At 43.0% G+C, this 27,602-nt stretch overlaps 1 protein-coding gene across 1 annotated transcript; it reads right to left on the bottom strand.

Annotated features, from left to right (window-relative positions):
* Positions 1–24,888: 24,888 nt before the first annotated feature.
* Positions 24,889–27,282, bottom strand: LOC126994084 (uncharacterized). Its single transcript, XM_050853333.1, has 2 exons — positions 26,907–27,282; positions 24,889–25,983 (listed from the first exon to the last, which is right to left on the bottom strand). The coding sequence occupies exons 1-2, from the start codon at positions 27,012–27,014 to the stop codon at positions 25,597–25,599; spliced, it is 495 nt and encodes a 164-aa protein (XP_050709290.1). The 5' UTR covers positions 27,015–27,282; the 3' UTR covers positions 24,889–25,596.
* Positions 27,283–27,602: the final 320 nt, after the last annotated feature.

The following is a 27,602-nucleotide window of genomic DNA, read 5'->3' as shown; positions in this document are numbered from 1 at the left end:
CTTGAATGAGTTCAAGTCGTAGGCAGGAGGAAATACAGATGAAGAAAGATCGTTCCAGAGTTTACCAGCGTGAGGGATGAAAAAGTGAAGATGCTGGTTAACTCGTGCGTAAAGGTGGTGTCACACTAGCACTTTTTCCGTCGATTAATGCGATTTCCGTCGATTTTTCATCGTTCCGCATGAACTTATCGCATGAATTTGTCAGACGATCAGGATCGTTTCCGCCTGCAAATTTCCGCCTTTGTTTACATTTCCAAGACCAAGACCGAGACTTTCCGCGTGGCTTCAATCTGTCTCAAACGCTCTGCTGCAGTGACAGCCTTCCTCATCCTGGTGTCATTTCTGGCAATAAGAGGTGTCACTAACTCCAGAAGTCTGTGGTACTGGCTCTTGTCCAACCTGATCCAATTCTTCAGAGTCTCATGATCCTCTAAACTCAGCTCTTTTAACAGCCTATGGTACACACTTTCTCTTTCCCGACGACCCAACCATGAGCGCATCCATGCACGCTTTTTGGCTTGTTTAGCTCGTCTAAGTCTCACAATACATAGTATTAGGTTAAGAGCAGCGTATCTTTGCCGCAGCGTGGACTCCATGTTTGTTTACATTCCTTGGTCTGTGCCGACGGAAAGTTTCAGACGAGACACCGTTTGTGTGTGACAGGCCGCAGCCAAGATAGCGACGATTTTCAGAAAACGACGGAAAAAGTTGACGGAAAAAGTGCTAGTGTGTCAGCGGCTTCAGGGATTTGGGCAGTAAAGGGATGAGCGTGAGTAGAAAGTCGTTTGCGGCGCGGCCGCAGGGAGGGGGTAGGCATGCAGTTAGCAAGTTCAGAAGAGCAGTCAGCTTGAAAATATCGATAGAAGATAAAAAGGGAGGCAACATGGCGGCGGAGTTAGAGAAGTAGAAGACTATCAGTAAGAGGAGGAGAGCTGATCAGACGAAGAGCCTTAGACTCCACTCTGTCCAGAAGAGCTGTGTGAGTGGAGCCCCCCTCACACGTGAGATGCATACACCATACGAGGGGGGACAAGGCCCCTGTATATGGATAGCAACTGTGCGGGGGAGAAGAACTGGCGGAGACGATACAGAACGCCCAACCTCGAGGAAGCTGATTTAGTAAGAGAGGAGATGTGAAGTTTCCAGTTAAGATTTTGAGTTAAGGATAGACCGAGGATATTTAGTGTTGACGAAGGTGACAGCTGGGAGTTGTCGAAGAATAGGGGATAGGTGTTTGGAAGATTGTTTTCAGTTCATATGTGCCTAAGAAGGGTGACCGTTCCAATCCCTCAAACTACCGCCCTATAGCTTTACTTTCCTGTCTATCTAAGGCTTTTGAATCAATCCTAAACCCGAAAGATTCAAAAGCACCTTTCCACTTCTAACCTTCTATCTGATTGCCAGTATGGATTCCGCAAGTGGCGTTCTACTGGCGATCTTCTTGCTCTCTTAACTGACTCCTGGTCATCCTCTCTTAGCCGTTTCGGTGAAACTTTCTCTGTTGCGCTAGACGTAGCATAGATTTACATAGATTTACATAGAAAATCAGACCACACAGACCCCATGGTCCAGACTTGGTGGTCTGTCCTTAAACCTAAGTGATTTTACATTAATCAGAAGACTCCAAAACGTTGCATTTCTACTCTAGTTGATATTAAGTTGAAGGAAGTGACGGTCGAGCTTATTTTTGAAGGAGTCAATCGTGTTACAGTGGACCACTGACGGTGGAAGCTTATTCCATTCTCGCACTACAACGTTGGTGAAGAAAAATTTGGTGCAGTCTGAATTTACTTGTCTACATCTGAGTTTTACGCCATTGTTCCTCGTGCGCAAAGTGTCATCGATCATAAACAATGTTGATCTGTCTACATTCGTGAAACCAAGTATTTTAAAACATTCGATCAGTTTTCCTCGGAGGCGACGTTTCTCAAGAGAGAACATGTTAAGGGTAGAAAGCCTTTCTTCGTAGGATTTGTTGCGCAAGGAAGGGATCATTTTCGTTGCCCCCCGCTGAACACCTTCTAATTTAGCAATATCCTTTGCATGGTGGGGAGACCAAAACTGTACCGCATATTCCAAGTGGGGTCTGACTAAACTGTTGTAGAGCGGGAGTATTACATCTTTATTCTTGAATACAAAGTTTCTTTTAATCAAGCCCAACATTCTGTTCGCTTTATTTGCTGCATCGATGCATTGCTGTGAGAATTTGAGGTTTGACGCGATTTTGACCCCCAAGTCTTTGACGCATTGAACGCTTTTGAGTTTAACGCCGCGCATTTCGTATTCGAACTTCTTATTCCTCGTTCCAACTTGAAGGACCTGGCACTTGTCTACGTTAAAGGGCATCTCCATCTATCCGACCAAGCTGAAATTTTGTGCAAATCCTCTTGGAGGCTTTGCCTGTCTTCGTCAGTGAGAACCGAGTTGCCAATCTTTGTGTCGTCTGCAAATTTACTAATGCGGTTATTGAGTCCAACATCCACGTCGTTGATGTAAATAATGAAGAGCACTGGGCCAAGGACCGAGCCCTGAGGGACGCCACTAGTGACAGGCGCCCACTCTGAGTTAAATCCGTCAATCACTACTCTTTGTTGTCTGTTGCTCAACCAATTCGCGATCCATTGGTTTACTTGACCGTCAATACCTATTTGCTTTAATTTGTAAAGTAATTTATGATGCGGGACTTTATCAAACGCTTTCTCGAAATCAAGATAGACTACGTCCAGTGATTTGGTTACGTCATAAACAGTGAAGAGGTCGTTATAAAAGGTTAATAGGTTTGATAGGCAGGATCTTTTGTTTCGGAAGCCATGTTGTGAGTCCCCAATCAATGAGTGGCTTTCAAGGTAATTCACAATTTTGTCTCTAATTATGCCCTCAAGTAGCTTACCTACAACCGAAGTTAGACTAATGGGCCTGTAATTACCTGGTACTTTTTGTCTCCTTTCTTGAAAATCGGTGTCACGTTAGCCTTTTTCCAATCTGAAGGGACCAAGCCTTGACGCAAGGACATATTGAATACGGATGTGAGGTAGGAGAGTATTTCGCTCTTTGTTTCTTTCAGCAGAGTTGGATATACTTTGTCAGGTCCAGGACTTTTATTTGTTTTAAGTGAATGGAGAGCTTTAAGGACTTCATCGGTTGTTATTTCAAAATTAGGCAATGCATGCTCGAGATTTACAATAGTACTGGTGTTGGTGGTAGCGAGAGGAAGACTGTTAGTATTAAACACCGAGGAAAAGTAATTGTTTAAGAGGTTTGCAATGTGTTGGCTGTCAGTCACTAGTGCACCGTCGCTGTTTGTTAAAGGTCCAATACCACTTTTGATCGCCTTTCTGTTGTTTATGTAACTGAAGAAAGATTTCGGATTATTTCTACAGTTGGCTGCAATATTTTCTTCGTATCTACGCTTTGCCTGACCTACTAGTCTTTTTACTCGTCGCCTGGCATCATTATAAAGTCTAATGTTTTCGGGCGTGCTTTGTTCTTTCTTTAACCTGTAAAAAAATTTTCTCTCATTGACTGATTGTTTAATTTCGCTATTAAACCACGGTGGGCTTTTATTAGTGTTAATTCGCTTCTCGCACAAGGGGACGAATGTGTTCTGCTGAGTGAGTAAGTGATTTTTAAGGCTTAGCCAGGCTTCCTCTACGTTGCCGTCATCTGATAGTTGTATTTCTGTTAGATTTTGTCGGATTTCTACGAAGTTAGCTCTTTTGAAATTGGGCACCTTTACTTTATTTTCAGTCACTGATGATTGAGCTTTAATGTCGACGCGCACTAATTTATGATCGCAAGAACCGAGGTGTTCTCCTACTGTGACACTACTGATTAGGTTATCTTGGGTCGTTATAACAAGGTCGAGTATATTATTTTGTCGAGTTGGCTCAGAAACCATTTGGCTTAGATAATTTTCTTCTAGAAATTCGATCATTCTATGTGACTCGCCTTCTGTACCTGACAGTGTCGCCCAGTCGATATGGGGGAGGTTAAAGTCTCCTAATATCAGTGAGTCGGTGTTATTAAGTGACTGCCTTAAGACGCTGTACATTTCAAGGTCGTCATCGAGTGATTGCCCGGGAGGTCTGTAGGTGACAGATATATTTAAGTTGACTTTTGCAATGTTTACTCGCACGCAAAAATGTTCAACGTTACTGTTTCACGGTGGTTTTTCATTGGGTTGCAAATAGCTTTTGACATAAAGGGCGACGCCACCGCCTCTACGGTTTACACGATCTTTGTTGAAGAGTCTGTAGCCATCTATGTTGTATTCGGAACTTAAATCAATATATGTGGTGTCGATAAATGTTTCGGTTATAGCAATTATGTCAAAATTTTCTGTTAAAGCAAGACATCTCAGTTCATCAAATTTGTTTCTTAGGTTACGCGCATTGAAACTAAGGATTTTAAAGTTATCTAGAGGCTTAGTAATAGAGGTGGTGGTACTTGCGGGATCACGGTTACGGGTTTGTCGCGATGCACGGCGTCTATTTACACGGGTGGGGTGGAGGGACGTGGCCGTCACTCGTTTTTTGTTCGGATGACACGCACTGCTTCGTTGAGGAGCCTTCCGAGTCTGGCTGCCCCGATGGGAGAAAGGTGCAATACGTCCCTGTGGAAGAGCTCATTTTGTCCATAGAAATTGTCCCATGCGTTTAGGAACTCCACGTCAAGCTCCCTACAAAGAGTCTGTAAGCGGTTGTTTAGGCTGAAGGCCTTACTGAAAAAGTCGCTCTCCGCCCAAGTCCGTGGTAGAACTCCTGAAATCAAAATGTTAGGGGATTTAGACTTATACTGCTGAATGAGCCTACGGTACTTCTCCAGGAGTTCCTCAGACCGGGTCGTGGTGACGTCGTTCGTACCTGTGTGAATAACAAACAGTGAATCATTAGTAGCCTGGGGTAGATCTCTTCAAGAGCAGCAGTTATATCGTCGATCCCAGCACTGGGATAGCAATAGTTCCGTCTTCGACGAGGAACTCTGCCGCAGAACTCAACGACCTGCTGGCGAATCATGGAGTCACCCACCAGGAAGGTGCTCTCCTGCTCGTCTTCCTCCTCCAGAATGGCAAACCTGTTGAAGCAATGAACAGGATAAATCGCTTGTCTGGCTGGTTTGGCTCCTCCATTCACGACAGTGAAGCCATCATGGGCGGTGCCACCAGCATCTTCCCGTTGCGTGGTGTTGTCCGCTGGTGTCGACGGTACCGCTGAGGGCAAGGGGGCGGTTGGAGAAGGGTTTGGTACCACAGCAACGTTAGCCTGGATGAATTCCTGCAAGGAGGCAACAGTGCCAGAAAGCTCTATTATTTTATTCTGACCTGCTTCCATCTTCTCTTTTTGCTCCTGCAGTCTTGTCTCGAGATGCTGCCTGGTGAGAGAAAGCTCTATTATTTTATTCTGGCCTTCTTCCATCTTCTCTTCCTGCTCCTGCAGTCTTGTCTCGAGATGCTGCCTGACAGACACAGTCGACAGACAGCAGAACGCCCTGTAAAAAGTGAGCTGAGAAGCTACCGTTACAAGTATTGCACTTCTTAGGCGCCATCTTAGCTGAAATGAAAGAGATAAAGACACAGAGTGAAGGGGATTAGGAAAGGGGGTGAGGTGTGGGAGAGGTAGTTTAGTAATGGAGGAAAAGTGAGAGAGAGGAGGAGTAGGAAGGGAGTTGAGGTGAGTAAAGAGGGTGAACGAGAGGTGTGAGATCAAGGAGGGTTAGGAAATAGGTGAGGTGGGGAGAGAGGAGGAGTAGGAAGGGATGTGAGGTGTGTAAAGAGGGGGAAGAGAGGCGTGAGTGAGGTGTGTGAGATCAAGGAGGGTTAGGAAATAGGTGAGGTGGGAGAGAGGCGGTGAGTGAGGTGTGTGAGATCAAGGAGGGTTAGGAAATAGGTGAGGTGGGAGAGAGGAGGGGTAGGAAGGGATGTGAGGTGAGTAAAGAGGGGGAAAGGGAGGCGGTGAGTGAGGTGTGTGAGATCAAGGAGGGTTAGGAAATAGGTGAGATGAGTGAGAAGGAGTTTGGGAAAGGAGGTAAGTGGGAGAGAGGAGGAGTAGGAAGGGATGTGAGGTGAGTGAGGTGTGTGAGAACAAGAAAGGTTAAGAAGAAGGCGAGGTAAGGTGGGTGAAGGGATGGGTAAATAGGATGTGAGGTAAGGTGAGTGAGGGGGGGAGGGCTTAGAAATATGTGGAGGTGAGGGAGGAGTAGGAAGGGCGGATCTTTCCGGTTATACGAACTATCGATTTTTTGGGTATTTTTACATTTTTTCCGTAGAATCCTAAAATGACAATTTTTTTTTTGGAGAAACCAATAGGTAAAAAGTTATTCAACTTTAAAGTTATTTATTCCCTATGTAATACCTTTGACAAAAATCATTATTTTCATATATTCATGGGCAAAAGACTACACAAGCTGTAATTACTGCAACGATGAGATTGAAATCAACAAGGATACAGCAGTCAATTTCAACAATTATCTCAGAGAGGTAAGTAAATATCAATAAACTAAACTAACCTAACCTAACCGAAGCTAACCTAACCTACCCTAACCTAACCTAACCTAACCTAACCTAACCTAACCTAACCTAACCTAACCTAACCTAAACTAACCTAACCTAACCTAACCTAACCTAACCTAACCTAACCTAACCTAACCTAAACTAACCTAACCTAACCTAACCTAACCTAACCTAACCTAACCTAAACTAACCTAACCTAACCATCAAAGAATGTATGTCTTACATTTGATAAAAGAAAGGAAAAATAAAAGTTTGCATTTCTTCAGTAATGCATAGGAAATAAATAACTTTAAAGTTGAATAACTTTTTATCTATCCATTTCTCCAAAAAACCAATGTTATTTTCGGATTCTACGTAAAAAAATACATTGGAAAAATGCAAAAAAAAATAAAAAGTCGATAGTTCGTATAACCGGAAAGACCCGGAAGGGCTAATCCTCTAGGGGATGAGGAGGAGCAAAAGGGATGTGAGGTGAGCGAGGGTGGGGGGCTTAGGTGAGGTGAGGGAATGGGGGGTAGGAAGTGTTAATCCTCTAGGGGATTTAAAGGGGGTGTAATGAGGAGGAGCAGATTGAATCCTCAGGGAATTCAAAGGGTGGGTTGTCGACACACCCAAATCACGCGTGAGACACTCGGGAACACAAAGTCACACTCGGGACACACGAAACACTCAGAAACCCAAGCACAAGCACGACTAAACACCCTCAAGTCACTCGCAAAAACACCGGAAGTACAACAGCACACTCAAAACACTCTGAAACCCACGCAGAGCACTATAAACATCCAAATCACACGTAAAAGCACGGGAAACACAACACACTGAAACGCAGAACACTCAAAAACAGCCAAATCACACGTAGAAACACCGGAAACAAAACAGCACACTCAAAACGCTCTGAAACCCACGCAATACACTTAGAAGCAGCCAAATCACACGCAAAACACCGGAAACACAACACACTTGAATCACTCTGAAACCCACGCAGAACACCCGGAAACAGCCAGATCACACGCAAAAACACCGGAAACACAACACACTTGCATCACTCTGAAACCCACGCAGAACACCCGGAAACAGCCAGATCACACGCCTTCGATAGAGTCTGACACCAGTCTTTGCTTTTTAAACTGCCCTCTTTCGGATTATATCCCTCTCTCTGTTCCTTTATCTCCATTTTCCTTTCCGGCCGTTCTATCTCTGCGGTGGTAGACGGTCACTGTTCTTCCCCTAAACCTATAAACAGTGGCGTTCCACAGGGCTCTGTCCTATCACCCACTCTCTTCCTGTTACTCATCAATGATATTCTTTCCATAACAAACTGTCCTGTCCACTCATACGCCGACGACTCCACTCTGCATTATTCAACTTCTTTCAATAGAAGACCCTCTCAACAGGAAGTACACAACTCCAGACTGGAGGCTGCATAACGCTTAACCTCAGACCTTGCAATCATTTCCGATTGGGGCAGAAGGAACCTTGTGTCCTTCAATGCCTCAAAAACTCAATTTCTCCACCTATCAACTCGACACAATCTTCCAAACACCTATCCCCTGTTCTTCAACAACACTCAGCTGTCACCGTCTTCAACACTAAACGTCCTCGGTCTATCCTTAACTCAAAATCTCATCTTGAAACTTCATATCTCCTCCTCGCTAAATCAGCTTCCTCGAGGTTGGGCGTTTTGTATCGTCTCCGCCAGTTCTTCTCCCTCGCGCAGTTGCTATCCATATACAGGGGCCTTGTCCGCCCTCGTATGGAGTATGCATCTCACGTGTGGGGAGGCTCCACTCACACAGCTCTTCTGGACAGAGTGGAGTCTAAGGGTGGTATTGTTAGACGCGAAGGCTAGCGTCCTTTCCTGTCGCTCGACCATGTAGGTAGGCAAAGTTACTTCGTCCCTCGACCGTATTGAGAGACCAGCCCGCCAGCAGCCCCCGCTGCATCTGGCTGCATCTGGGTGTTGGTACGCCTGATCGGCATCAGCTGGCCACGCACCGGCCCGATTTCCCGTTTTTTTCAAAAATCATGTTTCATATCGGGACTACATTAAGAGAAAATTATAAATTTAGAGATAAACAAAACAGAAAAGCTAGATATAGCCGTAATTAATGGAAGAAGACGAGATGCAGTGCATAAACTTTTATTTCAGCAGTCATACATATTATAAGAAATTATAAGGAAGTACTCTTTTAAAAATAATAGCATTTAAGATACAAATTCAAATTAAACAATTATGAAAAAAAAAAATGAAAAAGATAATGCAGAGTGCCGATATGAATGCATATTCCGCCATCACAACAACGCGCGCGCACGGAAGCTGATCGACAATGGACCGCGCTGCACCACTTTCGTCAAGGCAGAGGAGAGTCCTGGTGCAGCTAGTGGAGGAAAGGCCTGTCCTTCAAGATAGGTCAACCAGCACTGCGGTCCAGCACAAGAAGAACTTGGCGTGGGATGAGATCGCCAAAAACTTCAACGCCATGCACCCTGATCTGGAGCCGCGATCAGTTCAACAATTGAAAAGAAGTTTCAACCGCATCAAATTGAAGTAAGTAGGTAAATGAGGTGCATTGATTTTACGTTGTATATAGTTAACCTTTTGACCAGTATCGCTTTGTATCGCTTCTTAGGTCCTCCTCTCCTCGATCCTTTCAGTGCGCAACGCGTCATGACCCCTGTGCGCTGTCGGGCAGGGGGGAGGTGAGTTCTATTTTCACCTCCACACCTCTGTAACTATGCATTGTAGCAAATATTCGGCATATCATTGGAAAGATAAAGGCAAATACTATACAGCTTGCTTAATTATATTGCCAGTTTCATATGATGACCGACTAAACAATTATATTTTGCCATCGTATCTAAAAAAAATAACCGCTATTATAATATGTATTGGTAGTATAGTTTGGTATATATTATTCTCGCTTTAACTTAGTGGTTGTAACAGCCAACTAGGCAAGACAATTCACCCCGTTCTGATGACAGGCAGCATGTTTCACGTATGAGTATGTGGTTGCATTATGTAGGAGGTGTCGGTGGACATTCCATCAGAATAAAGTTACTATGGGGTGGTGAATAGTGTTGGAACATGTATTGTGAGCGGAGATTCAAAACACCAGCACAGACAGCGCGGCGTCGCTGCCACACTTTAGCCATCAAATAATAAATGCTCTTACTGTGAATTACCATATAGTTCTTGCATCACGGGGTCACGGGGAAAATGCGTCCACCTCAGAGATCGGTTTCGACGCAACTGGGTGTCACATGAAACTCCCTCACCCCTGATAATTAACATACTGCACCCCATCTACCATGCTTTTATACCCACCATTAATATGATCTTAGAATGTGCCCTTGTAACATTCTGTGTGGCATCAGAATGCCGCGGAGCTTCACTTGTCTAGTGCCCTCCCATACTCAGATGTGCCCCCCTTTGATAAATACCTATCCACTCCAGTGTTTGGGTGATGATTAAAATGATCAACTTTTCACCTTTGAGACACAGATTACACTAATAATGTGTTCTCCAGATCCAAAATAATCATAATGCATTAAAAATAGGCTATAGTTATTTTTCATTGTTATTACATGTTATTTGTAAGGCATAAAGAAAGAATTACTGGTAGAATAGCAATAAGCATAGAGCAGGTGTAGCTCTTACATATGATAATATTATACCATTGCTGATCAAATAGTAACCCATTAATTCTTGCTTTGTTAGTTAAGAGCTATATTCAAACTAAAATAATCCCATGTTATCAACCTAATTGAATAGCAATGTATCTTTAATGCAAACACTATTAATATTAATAGGCACTAGAATATTAAATCTGCAACACTAATATCAATTTTGGTACAACAAGTTGTTTCCAATGCTCTTTACTATATTTGGTCAAAGGGTAAAAAAAGGTAAAGGAAAAGGTTAAGTTGGGAGCACACGCTATAGCTGCGGGTGGTGGCAGTGCTCATCTCCATCCCATTGATCCTTTGAGCCTGTCATGAGACAACCCATAAACCAGATACAGTACCAGTGTAACATCTGGGTTACCACAGTTTACTTTCCCTGGTGGCCCCAGGTACCCGGGTGAAAGGAAGGATGAACGGCTGGGTGGCTGCATGCCAACTGCCCAGGCCCGCAGATTCATTGTTAGGGACTCGAACCACTGCATTGCAGAGGTGTATTGTTAAAGGGTTTACAATTCAGTATGCCTTTGATATATTATTGTTATTAAAATCATGTTTCATTGCAGTGTGAAAAAGGAAGAGAGAGCCTACAAGCTGAAGGTGAAGAGGACTGGTGGTGCCCCTCCTCCATCACCTCCCAAGTTTACAGAAGAACATGAGACTGTTGCCCATGATCTCTGGAGAACTCAACATGGGCGAGGATGTCTTGACACTCTTGCCATTCAAGATGGGCATCCAGTGGATGAGGCAGGCACTCCCATCATGGATGTTACTTTCAGTAAGTTAATCATTGCTTGAAAGTATATCACATTATATTATCCAGCTTTCTGCATTCTTGTTCTGGTGCTGCATATAAATACTATCATTGTTATTCTCATCATCAATTTTCACTTTTTGATACACTGGTTTAGGTTAAAAGATAAAAAAAAAAAAAAAAAATATATATATATATATATATATATATATATATATATATATATATATATATATATATATATAGAGAGAGAGAGAGAATATATATATATATATATATATATATATATATATATATATATATATATATATATATATATATATATATATATATATATATATATATATATATATAGATAGATAGATAGATAGATAGATATATATATATATATATATATATATATATATATATATATATATATATATATATAGAGAGAGAGAGAGAGAGAGAGAGAGAGAGAGAGAGAGAGAGAGAGAGAGAGAGAGAGAGAGAGAGAGAGAGAGAGAGAGAGAGAGAGAGAGAGAGAGAGAGAAAAATATATATATATATATATATATATATATATATATAGAGAGAGAGAGAGAGAGAGAGAGAGAGAGAGAGAGAGAGAGAGAGAGAGAGAGAGAGAGAGAGAGAGAGAGAGAGAGAGAGAGAGAGAGATAAGTTACTCATTTCTGGGAACAAGCTCTGAGGGGGCCCAGTCTAGGATTAAATTTAAATAACTATAAATGCAATAGATATCAAATTCCCTCTGGTGCCTTTATTGATGGGGTAGTGTTTTTTCAAGTATTATAAGAAAAGAAGCTAACATTGTTATTGAAGGAAGAAATTTCCCGAGTCACATCATCTTTCATGTATAAGTATGACTGATAATGCATTGTATTATTTCACAGCTGTGAGTGGAAAACTGCCACCGACAGAGGTCCCCTCTGCTACTTCTGCCGCTGAATGTGCTGAAGCACCTGCACCTCCTAGTGCTTCTACATCTTTCCAGCCAGAAGCTTCATCCTCTGCATCCACTGCACCATCACTAACTACATTTACATGTAATGTGGCCTCCTCTTCTGCTGCCCCACGGCAGAGGAGGAAATTTGATGCAGAGTACCAGGCCTGTCGGAAGCAGCAGGATGAGTATCACCAACTCCTTCTTCAACAGACCAGAGAGGAGCACGAACAACAGATGAAACTGTACCAGTTTCACAGGGAGGTGTTGCAGCGGCAGCTAGATGTCTTCACGGAGACTTGGCATCATATCCGTGAGGCAGCAGACACCTGCAAAGCCAAATTTTTGGACAGTTTGGGGAATGCCGGAGAGTAACATCCATGATGGGATTGCCTGCCTCATCAACTGCATGCCCATCTTGTATTGTAAGAGTGTCAAGGACACACTGCCCATACTGAGTTCTCCAGAAATCATGGAGGCAACGGCCTCGTGTTCTTCGGAAAGCTTGGGAGGTGATTGAGGAGGGCCACCACCAGTCTTCTTCACCGTTAGCATGTAAGCTCCCCCCAACATCACTACCTATGAATTTATCTAAACATTTTATTAATGTGTTCATCTTATTGACTCTCATAACATGAAGGCCAGGCCTGTTCCACTCATTCTCTTGTTGGTAAAGTATTTTTTGCCTATGACCCTGTGGAATCTGAATTTATCAAATTTAAACCCATTATTACATGTCCTACCCAGCTCTCTTACCATCAGAACCTTATAAATATCCCCCTTATTAAAGCCCTTCATCCATTTATAAACTTCGATCAAGTCTCCTTGCACCCTTTGCCTCTCTAGAAAATGCAAGTTTAATTAACTGTTCGAGTCTCCTCATATGTCAAGTTTTTGAACCCGTAAATCATCTTTGTCATCCTCCACTGTACCAATTCTAACATTTTGATACCCATTCTACAATTATGAAGGTGACCAGAAAAAAAACACATTATCATGATAAGATCTAACTAATGCTAAATATAGCTTGATGACATCAGCACTTGTTGCTTACTCTCCTTGAAATGAATCCCAATACCCTATTTGCACAATATCTAGGATGAATGCATTGTGCTCTTAGATGGAGATCAGAGGTCATCAAGATCCCTGAATTCCTCTCACACCTTGATCTTCTTAGGGGAGTGTCATTTAACCAATAATTATGAGGGGTTGTTCCCATATACACTCAGAGTACTGCACTTCCAGATGTATAAATAAAAACCAACACTGCCACCATCTTCAGTGGTCTTTCTTTACACCACTGAAGATGGTGGCAGTGTCCACCGAAACTGTTTAATTAAAAATATAACTATCGTCTGACAGTGTGGGTTTTTATTTATACATCAAGAATATCACGTCAAGAGTGATTAGCCCATTCTTTGCACTTCCAGACATTGAACTCCATCTGCCACTTCCCTGCCCATTCACGTAATCTGTCTAGTTCATCCTGGAGAATACTAGCGACCTGATCCGACTCAATTACTCTGCCAATCTCTGTATCATCAGCATTTTAGCATATATTGCCAACATTAACTAGTGTTAGTAGTAGTAGTTGTAGTAGGAAATACATTATATTCAGTGATATGTTTGATAAATATTTTTGTTCATTTATTTGTATCATGATTATGTACGTATAGGCTTCAGACAGGAAATGAACAAATTAAAGAGACAGTGTAAATTTTGATCGGAAAATATATATGCAAAATCTTACAAGCTATTTTCATTTCCTCAACAGACATAACTTATTATTAGAGAAACTACAATAAAGACCATCACACCAAGAAAAGACGGCGCCACTACAAAACACTTGCCTGCATCATGACGGGCTAGGGCCGACTACCATCCAGGTCTCTCAAGAAAGCCTAAAAGCACTATAGGCTGGAAAAAAAAACGGGGATCAAACCTGGGCTATATGTGTATAAATCAACCCAACTGAGCTACTGAGGTCACCATGCCAAGGGCCACTTATGCAGCACTATACCTGACACCCTGGCCCCTACTGTGGATATGAAGGAAAAGTGACCTCGCTCACACTCGTGGTAGCTGGAAACGCTTTTAATCGCTTTTAGTCAACCCATAATGCCACCTGTAGTATATATTTACATTAGAAAAACTGCAATAATAGTGAAAAATCTTGTCATATAGATTACTGAATTTTCAATGTGTTATTGCAGTTCCTCTAATATATTTAGCACCGCATGTGCTACTGTGGGTTAAATAAAAGCATTTCCAGCTACCATGAGTGTGGGCGAAGTCACCTTTCCTGCATATCTCAAAGTAATTTTGACTTATTATTTTTTCACTTTTTTTTTTTATTTTCTTGGATGGTGTACGTCCTGCGTAAAATATATAGGTCAAAACATTCCAAACATAAGCCACGCCGTGACGAATTATTATTGAGCATTTGTTTATTCGTCAGACTCGCCGCTCACCACACGCCCCATCTGTGTTTGGGCCGCGCGTCTGACTTGAGTAAACAAAAGCCCCAGTGAATGAAGGCGTCACGGCTCGGCTTACATTCGGCGGCGATTTTGACCCTATGTATATTTTTACCTCGGGACGTACCACACACCATCAGAAGCAGAAAAGCATGCAGATTCAGGATCTGGGCTTATAAAAGTGATGCGACGAAAACCAGCTGAGTACTAAGGAGTTGAAGGGAAATAAGTGCAAGAACATGTTTACTCCATCCTTCACTTAACTCTGATTTTCGTATGTGTAATTTTACATTATTGTTACAAATTTATGCTAGTGTGATGCAGAATTTTCTCAAGAAGATGATGGTGGTCTTAGTTTTTCGTAAAAATGAATGTTGGGGTCAGGAAACAGGGTGGGAGTGAGGTGTGTGAAGTCGTCGGTTAGGGCAGACAACGAGGATGGGGCGTGGCCAAGCGTGAAGGCTATAGGAGTTGCCAACGAGTGATTTCCTCCCGCCTGTATGACGATACCTTCTCTATACTTGCCTTGCTCTCAGTAACGACTTGACTTCATGGGAAGTAACTTGTCCTCGACCTTCCGTCTAGCAATACCACCCTTAATATACCGAGAAGGAATATATGGAATGTAGTAGAATATATATATAGACATTTTTTTTAACTGAAAGGGTCAAATACTTGGAAAATAAATCCACGCTTATGTATCTACTACATTTATTATTTTTATTAGGTATACCATGTTTATTAAGTTAACCCGCTCATAAACGAGTGATTAAAGAGTAATTTTGATAAAGCTTTACCATCATACTCGACAGATATGTTTGTTTGATAACCTTAATTCTTGCCCGTCAGACATATAGCCTACCCTTTTGCCTTTCCTCCTCTGATTTGTAACATTCATTCATTCTTCATTTTATTTGCTTCATCTTATTTATTTATTCTTATTATTCTTATTTATTTACCTCTTATTTATTTATTTATTTGCATCCTATTTATTTATCTTTGTTTGATAACCTTCTTGCCCGTCCCTAATAGCCTACCCGTTTTCCTTTCATTTTCTGATTTGTAACTTATTCATTCATTTTTCCTTTTATTTGCTTCATCTTATTCATTTATTCTTATTATTCTTATTTATTTGCTTCTTATTTATTTACTAGTTTATTTATTTGTATCCAATTTGTTTATCTTCCTACTTATTCCTTTTTTTTCGTATCATTTTACCAACACTGTGCGATTATTCCATTGGTACGTAGATTACAAAAGCAATTCTCTCCGTTCATTGCCATTCTTTTTATTTATCAAACCACCAACAAATTATAATATCTTCCTATAGTGTCACGTCATATCGTAACCTAGAAATCGCCCTAAAATCTATCACTCTGAACCCAATTTAACCTTATTTTTCTTCTTCTTCCAGGTTCATTACACGTCAATTCAGCTTCCACTTGACAACCACGAACAGGAACAAGGTCAGCATCGCCCCAGGAAAGCCTCCACCAACATCCCTCTTTGGTAAGTACAACCTCTTCCTTGATACTCCCTTAGGTCATGTTATTCAGTTTCCAATAAAGCTCGATCGCCACGCCCTTCCAAACTCTCATGAAACTCCCTTAATGGTCTTTTGCAATTGTTCTTCAGTCTCCTCCAAGCTCCCACGCCTTTCCTATCTCTCATGGAACTTCCTGCGGTCTTATTGCTATTGTGTCCTTGTTTCCACTCGCACAAGCTCCTCATTTGTCCTTCTCCGTCTTGAAACTTTCTTGGGTCATTTAGAGAGAGAGAGAGAGAGAGAGAGAGAGAGAGAGAGAGAGAGAGAGAGAGAGAGAGAGAGAGAGAGAGAGAGAGAGCAAAACAACACATTGACGTAGGAATATAACATGCGTAGGTGCTTAAGTTCTTGCGTTCGTCTCAGGTGTAAGCGAAGATAAGGGTTACCTGAATTACCTGAGGATTTATTAGCTCAACACCTGGTCGTGGGGAAAGGCTCACGTGCCCTTTTCTTTATCTTATCTGTATTTATTAGTGTTCGACAGCCGCTCATTAAGGAAGTGTTTTATAAGGGATTGGGGTTGAAATGTCACCCACTTCTGTTTTGTTCGTTCCCTGTTTGTGACGTGTTCTGGGGATTGTTTTTTTTTTTTTCGATATGATTTGTTTTGTTGCTGTTGGTTATTGTTGTTTCTGTTATTGTTACTGTTTTATTTTCTTTTTCTTCGTCCTTTCTTTTCTTGTTGTTCTTGTTCTTGTTCTTCATTTTGTTATCCTTATATTATTATCATTATTATTATTATTATCATTGTTATTATTATTATTATTATTATTAGTAGTAGTAGTAGTAGTAGTAGTAGAAGTAGTAGCAGTAGTACATGAGGATAAGTAGATTGGGTTGATAATGTGACGAAGGAAGACGTAATAAAATTGAAAAAAAATTGATTAATAGAGGATGAACGGGAATGAGATAGAGGAGGAGGAGGATAATAATGAAGGGGTTGAAAATAAGGCAAATTATGCATGGAAAGTCTTCAGTAAATGCGGGTCGACAAGCATACAGATAGTAACTTAAGGAAGAAGACAATGAACGCAAGCTATATATCTCGTTATGCTGAATCGAAATGCTAAAAACTCCATAAAAATAGCTATCATTAAACACTAAATACTGAAAATAACCGTCCATAGCCTTGATTCAACCCTTACAATAATAACGAAATATGGTTATCTATGATACTATACGATACCAATTCAGTGTAACATTTCAAAAAGCATTAAAAACTGGTCTCATTGACAGTACCGTAAAAACATGTTACCATAAACCTCGAACTCCAGCTCATCTCTGCCTCCTCCCCCACCATGTGCAAGGAGGCAGATGAGGGGTGATAGTTAGGTAATGGGAGCGAACCTTTCATGAATTAATCTAGCAAATAAAATCGGCCAAAAACATAAATATCTAGTCATCCCTACCGAAAAGAGAAACAGACATGACGATATTAACTCCTAAAAACGATTCCGTATGACTAATTTTGAACTTAATACCATGACCACTGACCCTAATTTGGCGATGATGCAGTAATCCTGGCTGAGTCGCTGAAGGTTCTGGTGATGGCTCTCGCGGGACTGAACGAGGAGGCGAAGCAAAGGGGACTCAAGATATTCTGAGCCACTACCAAGGTGCAGGTGTTTGGAGGCTTGCTGGATGAAACGGTACAGTCTGTCCATGCGTGTGGTGACGAAATTGAGATCTTGGAAAATTTATCATACCTTGGTGGCAGAATGCTGAACAACGGCGAGTGCTGTCAAGAGGTCTGACGTTGGATTGGCTTGACCTTTGACCGTTTTGAAATTTCTGACCATATTGACCGTCACGAGCAATTTGACCGCCACGAGCACTTTGACCGTCACTTGACCGCTTTCACCTTCCCTTGATCACTTTGACTTTTCCCTAATCACCTCGGGCACTGTAACATTTCATGCATCCCTTTTGATCATTTTAACGCAGGTAATTGTCAGTACTCTTAAACACATCATTACACACTACGGCCATTGTGGTGTAATAAAAAGGGGGACGGAAAGAGAGAGGGCAACGCGCAACTTCCGTACATTAAAATAAAAAAATCTTCACCACACACATTTTTCTGGGGCCGCTGAATATCTAAGTAAGTTATCGACGGCGTTAATTGGGTACTTACCTGGGCTGCGGAGGTGAAGCCCGGCGGGAGGCGACGCTCAGGGAAGTTACTGGAAAGGTAAGGAAAATTATTAGTGACAAATGACTGATTGGCTGACGAACTGACTGATTAGGATTTTTTTTTTCTTTACATCCCCGCCTATAGCCCAAGCCCGTCATGGCGCAAGACATTTTATAGTGGCGCCAGTTATGCTTGGCTCTTGCTGCTCCCCGGAGCTCATTCTTGATTCACTGGACGGTTCCTTTTAGAGTCCGGGTTGATGGGTGGTCTTCTGGACAGCATGTGGGTAGTCTTAGGCCACTCGGCGGTGACTGAAAAAGCCTTACTGACTGACTGAATGAATGAATGAATAACTAACAGAATTACTAACTCTCTCTCTCGTCATGCATTCGCCATCCTTAATAAGTTGGGTAACACGGCTATGAGGAGGAAGAGGCGGGACACACTTCTGCTGCCCTCTTTTCCTGCTGCCGTTGCCGTCAGGCTCAGCTCACTTTCGCTTTCCTCGTTGTCTCTCACTTCTGCACTTATTTACATTCAGACGTATTTCAATTATCATCACCACGATGAGAATTGACGTTGTTCTGGCACTGGTGTGGTGGGCCTTGGCCACCAATCTGCTTCTGGAGTACACCGGGCTCGGCCCCACAACTCCGCCAGCCGAAGGGCTGCGCGCCGCCAGGCCTGTGGAGGGAGGACCCCCGGCGGGACAGCTCGGGGCCCACAAGGCCTGGGTGATTGCTGATCTGCTGGCCGAACAAGAGCGGAGTCAGCAGGCGTTGCAGGACCTAAAAAGACAAAACGCCCTCTTGTCCGTCCTTCTACTTCAGGCCATAGATGAAGCCAGCGTCCTGCACAGGGCGGTGCTGGCTCAAGAAACGGCTTGGAGAGAGAAAGAGCAGCAAAGATTAGCGCTGGAGGAAGAAAACAGCGGCCTGATCAATGACCTGCACTTATCGCGACACGAAAATAGCGTCCTGCTCAGTGACTTGTCTAACGCTGGAAAAATAATTCACAGGCTCCGAAAATTCGTGTCCTTATTCCAGGAAGAAAACCACGGCCTGCTCAGTGATCTGTCTAACGCTAGGAATGAAATTGACAGGCAGCAAAAAGTCGTGTCTTTCTCCCGGCAAGAAAATAGCGACCTTATCAAAGCGCTGGCCATATCCAAGGCTGAAAATAACGATCTTGTCAGAGCGCTGGACATTTCCAAGGATGAAAGTATCGACCTTATCAAAGCGCTGGAAATCTCCAAGGCTGAAAATAACGATCTTGTCAGAGCGCTGGACATTTCCAAGGATGAAAATAACGATCTTGTCAGAGCGCTGGACATTTCCAAGGATGATAACGACTATCAAAGTGCAAGCCCTTATCAAGGCTGAAAATAACGATCTTGTCATAGCGCTGGACATTTCCAAGGATGAAAATAACGATCTTGTCAGAGCGCTGGACATTTCCAAGGATGAAAATAACAGAATTACCAAGGCGCTGGCCATATCCAAGGCTGAAAATAACGATCTTGTCACATTTCCAAGGATGAAAATAACGACCTTATCAAAGTGCTGGCCATATCCAAGGCTGAAAATAACGATCTTGTCAGAGCGCTGGACATTTCCAAGGATGAAAATAACGATCTTGTCAGAGCGCTGGACATTTCCAAGGATGAAAATAACGAAATTGTCAAGGCGCTGGCCATATCCAAGGCTGAAAATAACGATCTTGTCAGAGCGCTGGACATTTCCAAGGATGAAAATAACGACATTGTCAAAGCGCTGGACATATCAAGGCTGAAAATAACGATCTTGTCAAGGCGCTGGACATTTCCAAGGATGAAAATATCGACATTGTCAAGGCGCTGGCCATATCCAAGGCTGAAAATAACGATCTTGTCAGAGCGCTGGACATTTCCAAGGATGAAAATAACGACATTGTAAAAGCGCTGGACATGTTCAAGGAAGAAAATGACGACTTAGTCAAAGCGCTGGCCATTTCCAGGGATAAAAATAACGACCTTGTAAAAGCGCTGGACATCTTCATGGAAGAAAATAACAACCTTTTCAAAGCGCTGGCCATGTCCAAGAAAGAAAATGACGACTTTGTTAAGGCGTTGGCCATCTCCATGGATGAAATTAACGACCTTGTCAAAACGCTGAACATCTTCATGGAAAAGAATGACGAACTTGTAAAAGCGCTGGCCATCTTCAAGGCTGAAGATGACGACCTTGTAAAAGCGCTGGCCATCTTCAAGGCTGAAGATGACGACCTTGTAAAAGCGCTGGCCATCTGCAAGGGTGATGATGACGACCTTGTAAAAGCGCTGGCCATCCCCAAGGCTGAAGATGACGACCTTGTACAAGCGCTGGACATCTGCAAGGCTGATGATGACGAACTCGTAAAAGCGCTGGCCATCCCCAAGGCTGAAGATGACGACCTTGTACAAGCGCTGGATATCTGCAAGGCTGAAGATGACGAGCTTGTAAAAGCGCTGGATATCTGCAAGGCTGAAGATAACGAACTTGTAAAAGCGCTGGATATCTGCAAGGCTGAAGATAACGAACTTGTAAAAGCGCTGGATATCTGCAAGGCGGAAGATAACGAACTTGTAAAAGCACTGGATATCTGCAAGGCTGAAGATAACGAACTTGTACAAGCGCTGGATATCTGCAAGGCTGAAGATTACGAACTTGTACAAGCGCTGGATATCTGCAAGGCTGAAAATGACGAACTTGTACAAGCGCTGGATATCTGCAAGGCTGAAGATAACGAACTTGTAAATGCGTTGGCCATCCCCAAGGCTGATGATGACGACCTTGTAAAAGCGCTGGATATCTGCAAGGCTGAAGATATCGAACTTGTAAAAGCGCTGGATATCTGCAAGGCTGAAGATGACGAATTTGTAAAAGCGTTGGCCATCCCCAAGGCTGAAGATGACGACCTTGTACAAGCGCTGGATATCTGCAAGGCTGAAGATGACGAGCTTGCACAAGCGCTGGATATCTGCAAGGCTGAAGATGACGACCTTGTACAAGCGCTGGATATCTGCAAGGCTGAAGATGACGAGCTTGCACAAGCGCTGGATATCTGCAAGGCTGAAGATGACGACCTTGTAAAAGCGCTGGATATCTGCAAGGCTGAAGATGACGAACTTGTACAAGCGCTGGATATCTGCAAGGCTGAAGATGACGAACTTGTACAAGCGCTGGATATCTGCAAGGCTGATGATGACGACCTTGTAAAAGCGCTGGATATCTGCAAGGCTGAAGATGACGAACTTGCACAAGCGCATGATATCTGCAAGGCTGAAGATAACGAGCTTGTAAAAGCGTTGGCCATCCCCAAGGCTGATGATGACGAACTTGTAAAAGCGCTGGATATCTGCAAGGCTGAAGATGACGAGCTTGTAAAAGCGCTGGATATCTGCAAGGCTGAAGATGACAAACTTGTAAAAGCGCTGGATATCTGCAAGGCTGATGATGACGAGCTTGTAAAAGCGCTGGATATCTGCAAGGCTGAAGATGACGAGCTTGTAAAAGCGCTGGATATCTGCAAGGCTGAAGATGACGAACTTGTAAAAGCGCTGGATATCTGCAAGGCTGAAGATGACGAACTTGTAAAAGCGCTGAATATCTGCAAGGCTGAAGATGACGAACTTGTAAAAGCGCTGGATATCTGCAAGGCTGAAGATGACGAACTTGTAAAAGCGCTGGATATCTGCAAGGCTGAAGATGACGAGCTTGTAAGCGCTGGACATCCCCAAGGCTGAAGATGACGAGCTTGTAAAAGCGCTGGCCATCCCCAAGGCTGAAGATGACGAGCTTGTAAAAGTGTTGGCCATTTCCATGGATGAAATTAACGACCTTGTCAAAGCGGTGGCCCTCTCCAAGGAAGAAAATGACAACTTTGTCAAAGCGCTGGCCTTCTCCAGTGAAGAAAATGACGACCTTATCAAAGTGCTGGACATCTTCATGGAAGAAAATGACGACCTTGTGAAAGCGCTGGACATCTTCATGGAAGAAAATAACGACCTTGTTAAAGAGCTGGTTATCCCCAACGTTGAAAATGGAGGACATGCCGCCCATGAATCTGAGGAAGTCGGTCCTGCAGATGACGAGCCCAATCTTCAAACGTCACTCGTTCCCGTCGAGGAGGCCAAGGATACAGATGACTTGGATTACAGTATTGAGCACGTTCCAGTCGACGGAATCTGTGACACTGACGAGGGCTATCTACAATAATGACCACGATATCCTCTACTGAGCTCGTTCCTGTTGAGGAATCCACCCCTCCCCCTCCCCATCCTTCCCCCTCCCCATCATTCCCCCCGGCGAAACTCCCCTATCGTCGGCCTCCCCATCCTCATCCTTCGTTCTCCCCATCCTTTCCCCCCCGACGTAACTCCCCTATCGTCGGCCTCCCCATCCTCATCCTTCGTTCTCCCCATCCTTTCCCCCCCGGCGTAACTCCCCTATCGTCGGCCTCCCATTCTACCCCCCCCCCTCCCCCAGGCTTCCTCAACCCTGGCAGGCTCTCTCGGTCACCGGCGGTTCTTCGGGCCAAAGGTCTGGTACAATTTATCTTCGAGCCCGGAACATCTTGCACCAAACCGCGCTGTATTTCTCACGTTTCTTAAAACCTTTCTATCTATCAGTAAATTTATCCTAAAGGTACTGTAGTATTTCGATTTGAAACTGGCCGGTGTAGGCCTATGTGGGTCAGCACCGCCCCACATATCTGCCACACACTCTCAAGACTTCTCGCTTCCTCTCGTATGTCAGCTACTTAATACCTTTCAATTAATTTAATTAAATGGCTGGATAATCTAATATGGTCATAGTGTTGAGATTGTGTCGTTTTTAGGATAATAGCAAAAATGATGTATAAATACCGCGACACTGGACAACGTTGGGAGAGAGAGAGAGAGAGAGAGAGAGAGAGAGAGAGAGAGAGAGAGAGAGAGAGAGAGAGAGAGAGAGCAAAACAACACACATTGACGTAAGAATATAACATGCGTAGGTGCTTAAGTTCTTGCGTTCGTCTCAGGTGTAAGCGAAGATAAGGGTTACCTGAATTACCTGAGGATTTATTAGCTCAACACCTGGTCGTGGGGAAAGGCTCACGTGCCCTTTTCTTTATCTTATCTGTATTTATTAGTGTTCGACAGCCGGTCATTAAGGAAAGGTTTTATAAGGGATTGGAGTTGGAATGTCACCCACTTCTGTTTTGTTCGTTTCCTATTTGTGACGTGTTCTGGGGATTGTTTTTCTATGTGTGTGTTTTTTGTTTTTGTTTTTCGATATGATTTGTTTTGTTGCTGTTGGATATTGTTGTTTCTGTTATTGTTAGTTTTTTTTTCTTTTTTTTTCTTCGTCTTCTTATTTTTCTTGTTCTTGCTCTTGTTCTTCTTGTTCTTGTTCTTCATTTTGTTATCCATATTATTATTATTATTATTATTATTATTATTATTATTATTATTATTATTATTATAATTGTTGTTGTTGTTGTTGTTGTTGTTGTTGTTGTTGTTGTTGTTGTTGTTGTTGTTGTTGCGTAAGGCACTGGTATGTTGGTATTAACTATAGAGGCATGTGGAATCTATGGTGTATTAAGGTGACTTACGGCTGTTGTTGTTGGTGGTGGTGGTGGTATTTAGAATCGTTTTTTTTTGTTGTTTTTTGTTGTTGTTGTTTTGCTGAACTGACTTTCTACTCATTTGACCGGCTTATTAACTTGAGGTATTTTTGCTGTCTACTTTATTTAGTTTCTGTTAAACATAGATACTTGAATGCGAATAAATAAACACACACACACACACACACACACACACACACACACACACACACACACACACACACACACACACACACCACATCATTAATAGCATAAATGAATATTCTTTAAAAAAAATTACAATGATCCGCATGATTTTGTAAACCTAAACATTTCTACAGTTTGTACATGACTCTAATACATATAAATCTTTGCATCCTTTAATAGTATGTGTTTCTGAATAAAAAAATAGTTAGGAGCAGCGAATAGTGGGCTTTTTTATTATTGTTTCCTTTTTTGTGCCCTTGAGCTGTCTCCTTTGTTGTAAAAAAAAAATAGTGTACCGTTTCTTGTACTGTCTTGTACGTGTGGGAAAATGTATGATGCTAAAAATATGTTTGTTATTCTAGCATTTTTACTCATGGTAGTTATTTAGTCTATATAATGTTTGATATGTAAGTTTCTCAGGACACACATCAGTCTTCTTCCCTCAAAAGGATTCACAGCAGTCCACCTTCAAACTAATTAATTTTCTTCGTTTCCTCGAGTTCACACGTCAAACACAATATACGACTTTGTAACGAGTCACTTCAGGAAGATTTACTTCTTCTAAAACTCACGATATTCTACTCATATTGAAGTGGCATTTTCCAAGTACATGACATTTAACCAAGACATGACATTTACCAAGTACATTTTCCAAGTACACTTTCCAAGTACACTGTTTTTGTCTTGTTTGTTGAAAGTTAGGAATATCGTGTTGGTGGTGTCATTCCTACGTGTTAATGACTGATTCAGGAGTTTTAAGTTCTTGTTTTTTTTAGTTTCTATTCTCACATATTTTTCCAACGGTGTCACAAGTGTGTTTTGGTGACTAATTCCTCATACGGTTGTTTTTATCGGTGGCAATCTTACGTAGCAATAACTATTTAGGTGACATTTTCTTAGGCAGTCGTGTTTTCCACTTAATATGAACACTCGTAAAGAATCGGGAACCTCAAACGGTTTTTTTTTTTTTCTTTTTTTTTGTGAATCCTCGCGTTGGAAAGGAAGAATATGGAAGCCTTACTAAACTTGGCTTCTTTTGTCTTCAATTCCATGTTTCTTTCACTTCATATGCATCCTGTTTTTGGCAGCGTGGTATATATGTCAGTCGTGCTACTCGTTCTGCTGGCTTCGAACATGCATGGCTTGTTTTCTTGTTTTCTGCAAGTGATAGGAGTCTTTAGGTTCAGCATAAGAAGGTCGGCATGCTCAGACTCTTCCTCCTCTCACATCACCTATTTCCAGAGGCCGAAAAGGAGATCAATCGGGTTCTCATGAGTGTCTTTTTAGGTTCACGGTACAGAAGAATGGTCAAACTACCACCAGGGTCACAAAACTACCCATGGAAATGCCCACGGTATGCTCAGACGCGTCCTCCTCTTACATCAACTATTTCCAGAGGCCGAAGAGGAGATCAATCAGGTTCTCATGGGTGTCTTCTTAGGTTCACGGTACAAAAGAAGGGTCAAACTACCACCAGGGTCACAAAACTACCCATGGGAATGCCCACGGTATGCTCAGACGCGTTCTCCTCTTACATCACCTATTTCCAGAGGCCGAAGAGGAGATCAATCAGGTTCTCATGGGTGTCTTTTTAGGTTCACGGTACAGAAGAATGGTCGAACTACCACCAGGGTCACAAAACTACCCATGGAAATTCCCACAACTCTTACGAAAGCCTCATCAAATATATGTACTTGGGCATTGAATTGTGTAAGAATATAACCTTCCTAAGTATCACATTATCGGCGCCACTCGTATATGTTATTATCTGCCCAGGGAGCGTCTCGCCAGAGGGCATTGGTAGGCTCCTGGGGTCTCTGCATGTCATTCCCCCAGGAGTCGAAGCCTTGGGAGATGCTATAGACATCCCCAGGGTCGTGGCGGACGGGCTGGGCGTCGAGGGTGATGTAGTGCCGTTGGGGTGTTGGGTTGTGGTTGCCTGCGTCCCACCTCCCTCCCCCGGGCTCTCCACCGTACTCCCAGCTGACGGACCGAGGCTTCCTGTCGTTGCTAAGTGAGGTATGCCGTAGTATTGGCCTCGGGATGAGCTCCGACGTGGGTATTACTTGAGGCAAAGGTGTGCGAGGGAATTTCATAGGAGCTGCGCGTGGTGTGTAAGGGACAACCTGGAGGAGTGAGGAAAACTGGTTAGAGAAAGAAAAGGGTTGTGATTGCTTTATGAACAGACGTGCCAGTAGTGTTGGTGCAGGACTGGCAACTCTATGGGACAACCTGGAAATGAGGAAAAACTGGGTGCCAAAAGAAAAAGGGTTGTGATTGCTTTCTGAACAGACGTGCCAGTAGTGTTGGTGCAGGACTGGCAATTCTATGTGACAACCTGGAAATGAGGAAAAACTGGGTGCCAAAAGAAAAGGGATGTGATTGCTTTCTGAACACACGTGAAGGAGGTGTTGGCATAGGAGGATTACCAACTCTCACAACAGCGTTTTTTGAGGCTTAGGACACTAGAGTAACCATGTCGCTACGGGAAAAGAAAAGGGATGTGATTGCTTTCTGAACACACGTGAAGGAGGTGTTGGCATAGGAGGATTACCAACTCTCACAACAGTGTTTTTTGAGGCTTAGGACACTAGAGTAACCATGTCGCTACCGGAATAGTGATAACGATAAGAAGAGGAAAGGTTGTTATTATTGATGAAATGACTAGGTGGCTTTCATGAATGGTACGGAAGATCTTTAGACAACTCAAAAAACATGAACCTCAAAATCATATCGTTACGGAAACACTGACTACTGAAAAGGGAAAGTTTGTTATTATTGACGAACTGACTGACTGGCTTCTGTGAATATTACGGAAAATCTTTATATACACTCCAAAAAAACATGGACCACAAAGTCTTTAGGAGTAAGTGAAGTAAAAACAAACTCTGCCGTAGATCTTCCTCTTGAAAACTGAGGGAAATGTAAGTAAAGTTTCTAATTGATGAAAAAATGACTGACTTCATGAATGCTACGAAGGATTTTGCTACACTCCAAAAGCCATGAACCTCAAAGTCTTCAAGAGGAACCAAAGTACAGAAGAACTCACTCTGACGTAGATCCTCCTCTTCCTCTTGAAAATCAGCATGAGGAAGCAAGTGAAGAGGACGAGGAGGAGGAGGAAGGAGGAGAGAAGGACGACGATGAACTCAAACATGGACAGGCCCAAGATGCTGTTGTTGTCACCGTCAGGAAGGGTCACCACTGAGTCATCGTCCTCTGTAGTCGTCCAATAGTCATCACTTGTAGTCGTGGCGGGGTCAAGAGAGGTCGTGTCTGTGGTGGTGTCGATGGTGGGGGTTGCTAAGGTTGTGGTGGTGCTAGTTGTTATTGTAGGGGGTAAAGTTGCAGTTGATGTAGTGGTGGTGGGTGTCGGTGTTGTAGTGGTGGTGGTGGTGGTGGTGGTGGTGGGTGCAGTAGTAGTGGTAGTTGGTATTGTATTAGCGGAGGTGGTACTGGGTGTGGTAGTGGTGGTGGTGGGTGTAGCAGTAGTGGTGGTAGGTGTAGGAGTAGTGGTGGTGGTGGTGGGTGCTATAGTAGTGGTAGTTGGTATTGTAGTAGTGGAGGTGGTAGTGGGTGTGGTAGTGGTGGTGGTGGGTGTAGCAGTAGTGGTGGTAGGTGTAGGAGTAGTGGTGGTGGTGGGTGGAGTAGTAGAAGTGGTGGTAGGTGTAGGAGTAGTGGTGGTGGTGGTGGGTGGAGTAGTAGAAGTGGTGGTGGGTGGAGTAGTAGAAGTGGTGGTAGGTGT

This window comes from Eriocheir sinensis, unplaced genomic scaffold (genome assembly GCF_024679095.1).
Source record: "Eriocheir sinensis breed Jianghai 21 unplaced genomic scaffold, ASM2467909v1 Scaffold718, whole genome shotgun sequence".
Taxonomy (NCBI): Eukaryota; Metazoa; Arthropoda; class Malacostraca; order Decapoda; family Varunidae; genus Eriocheir; species Eriocheir sinensis.
The sequence above is the reverse complement of the archived record's forward strand: the minus strand, read 5'-3'. Positions and strand labels throughout refer to the sequence as shown.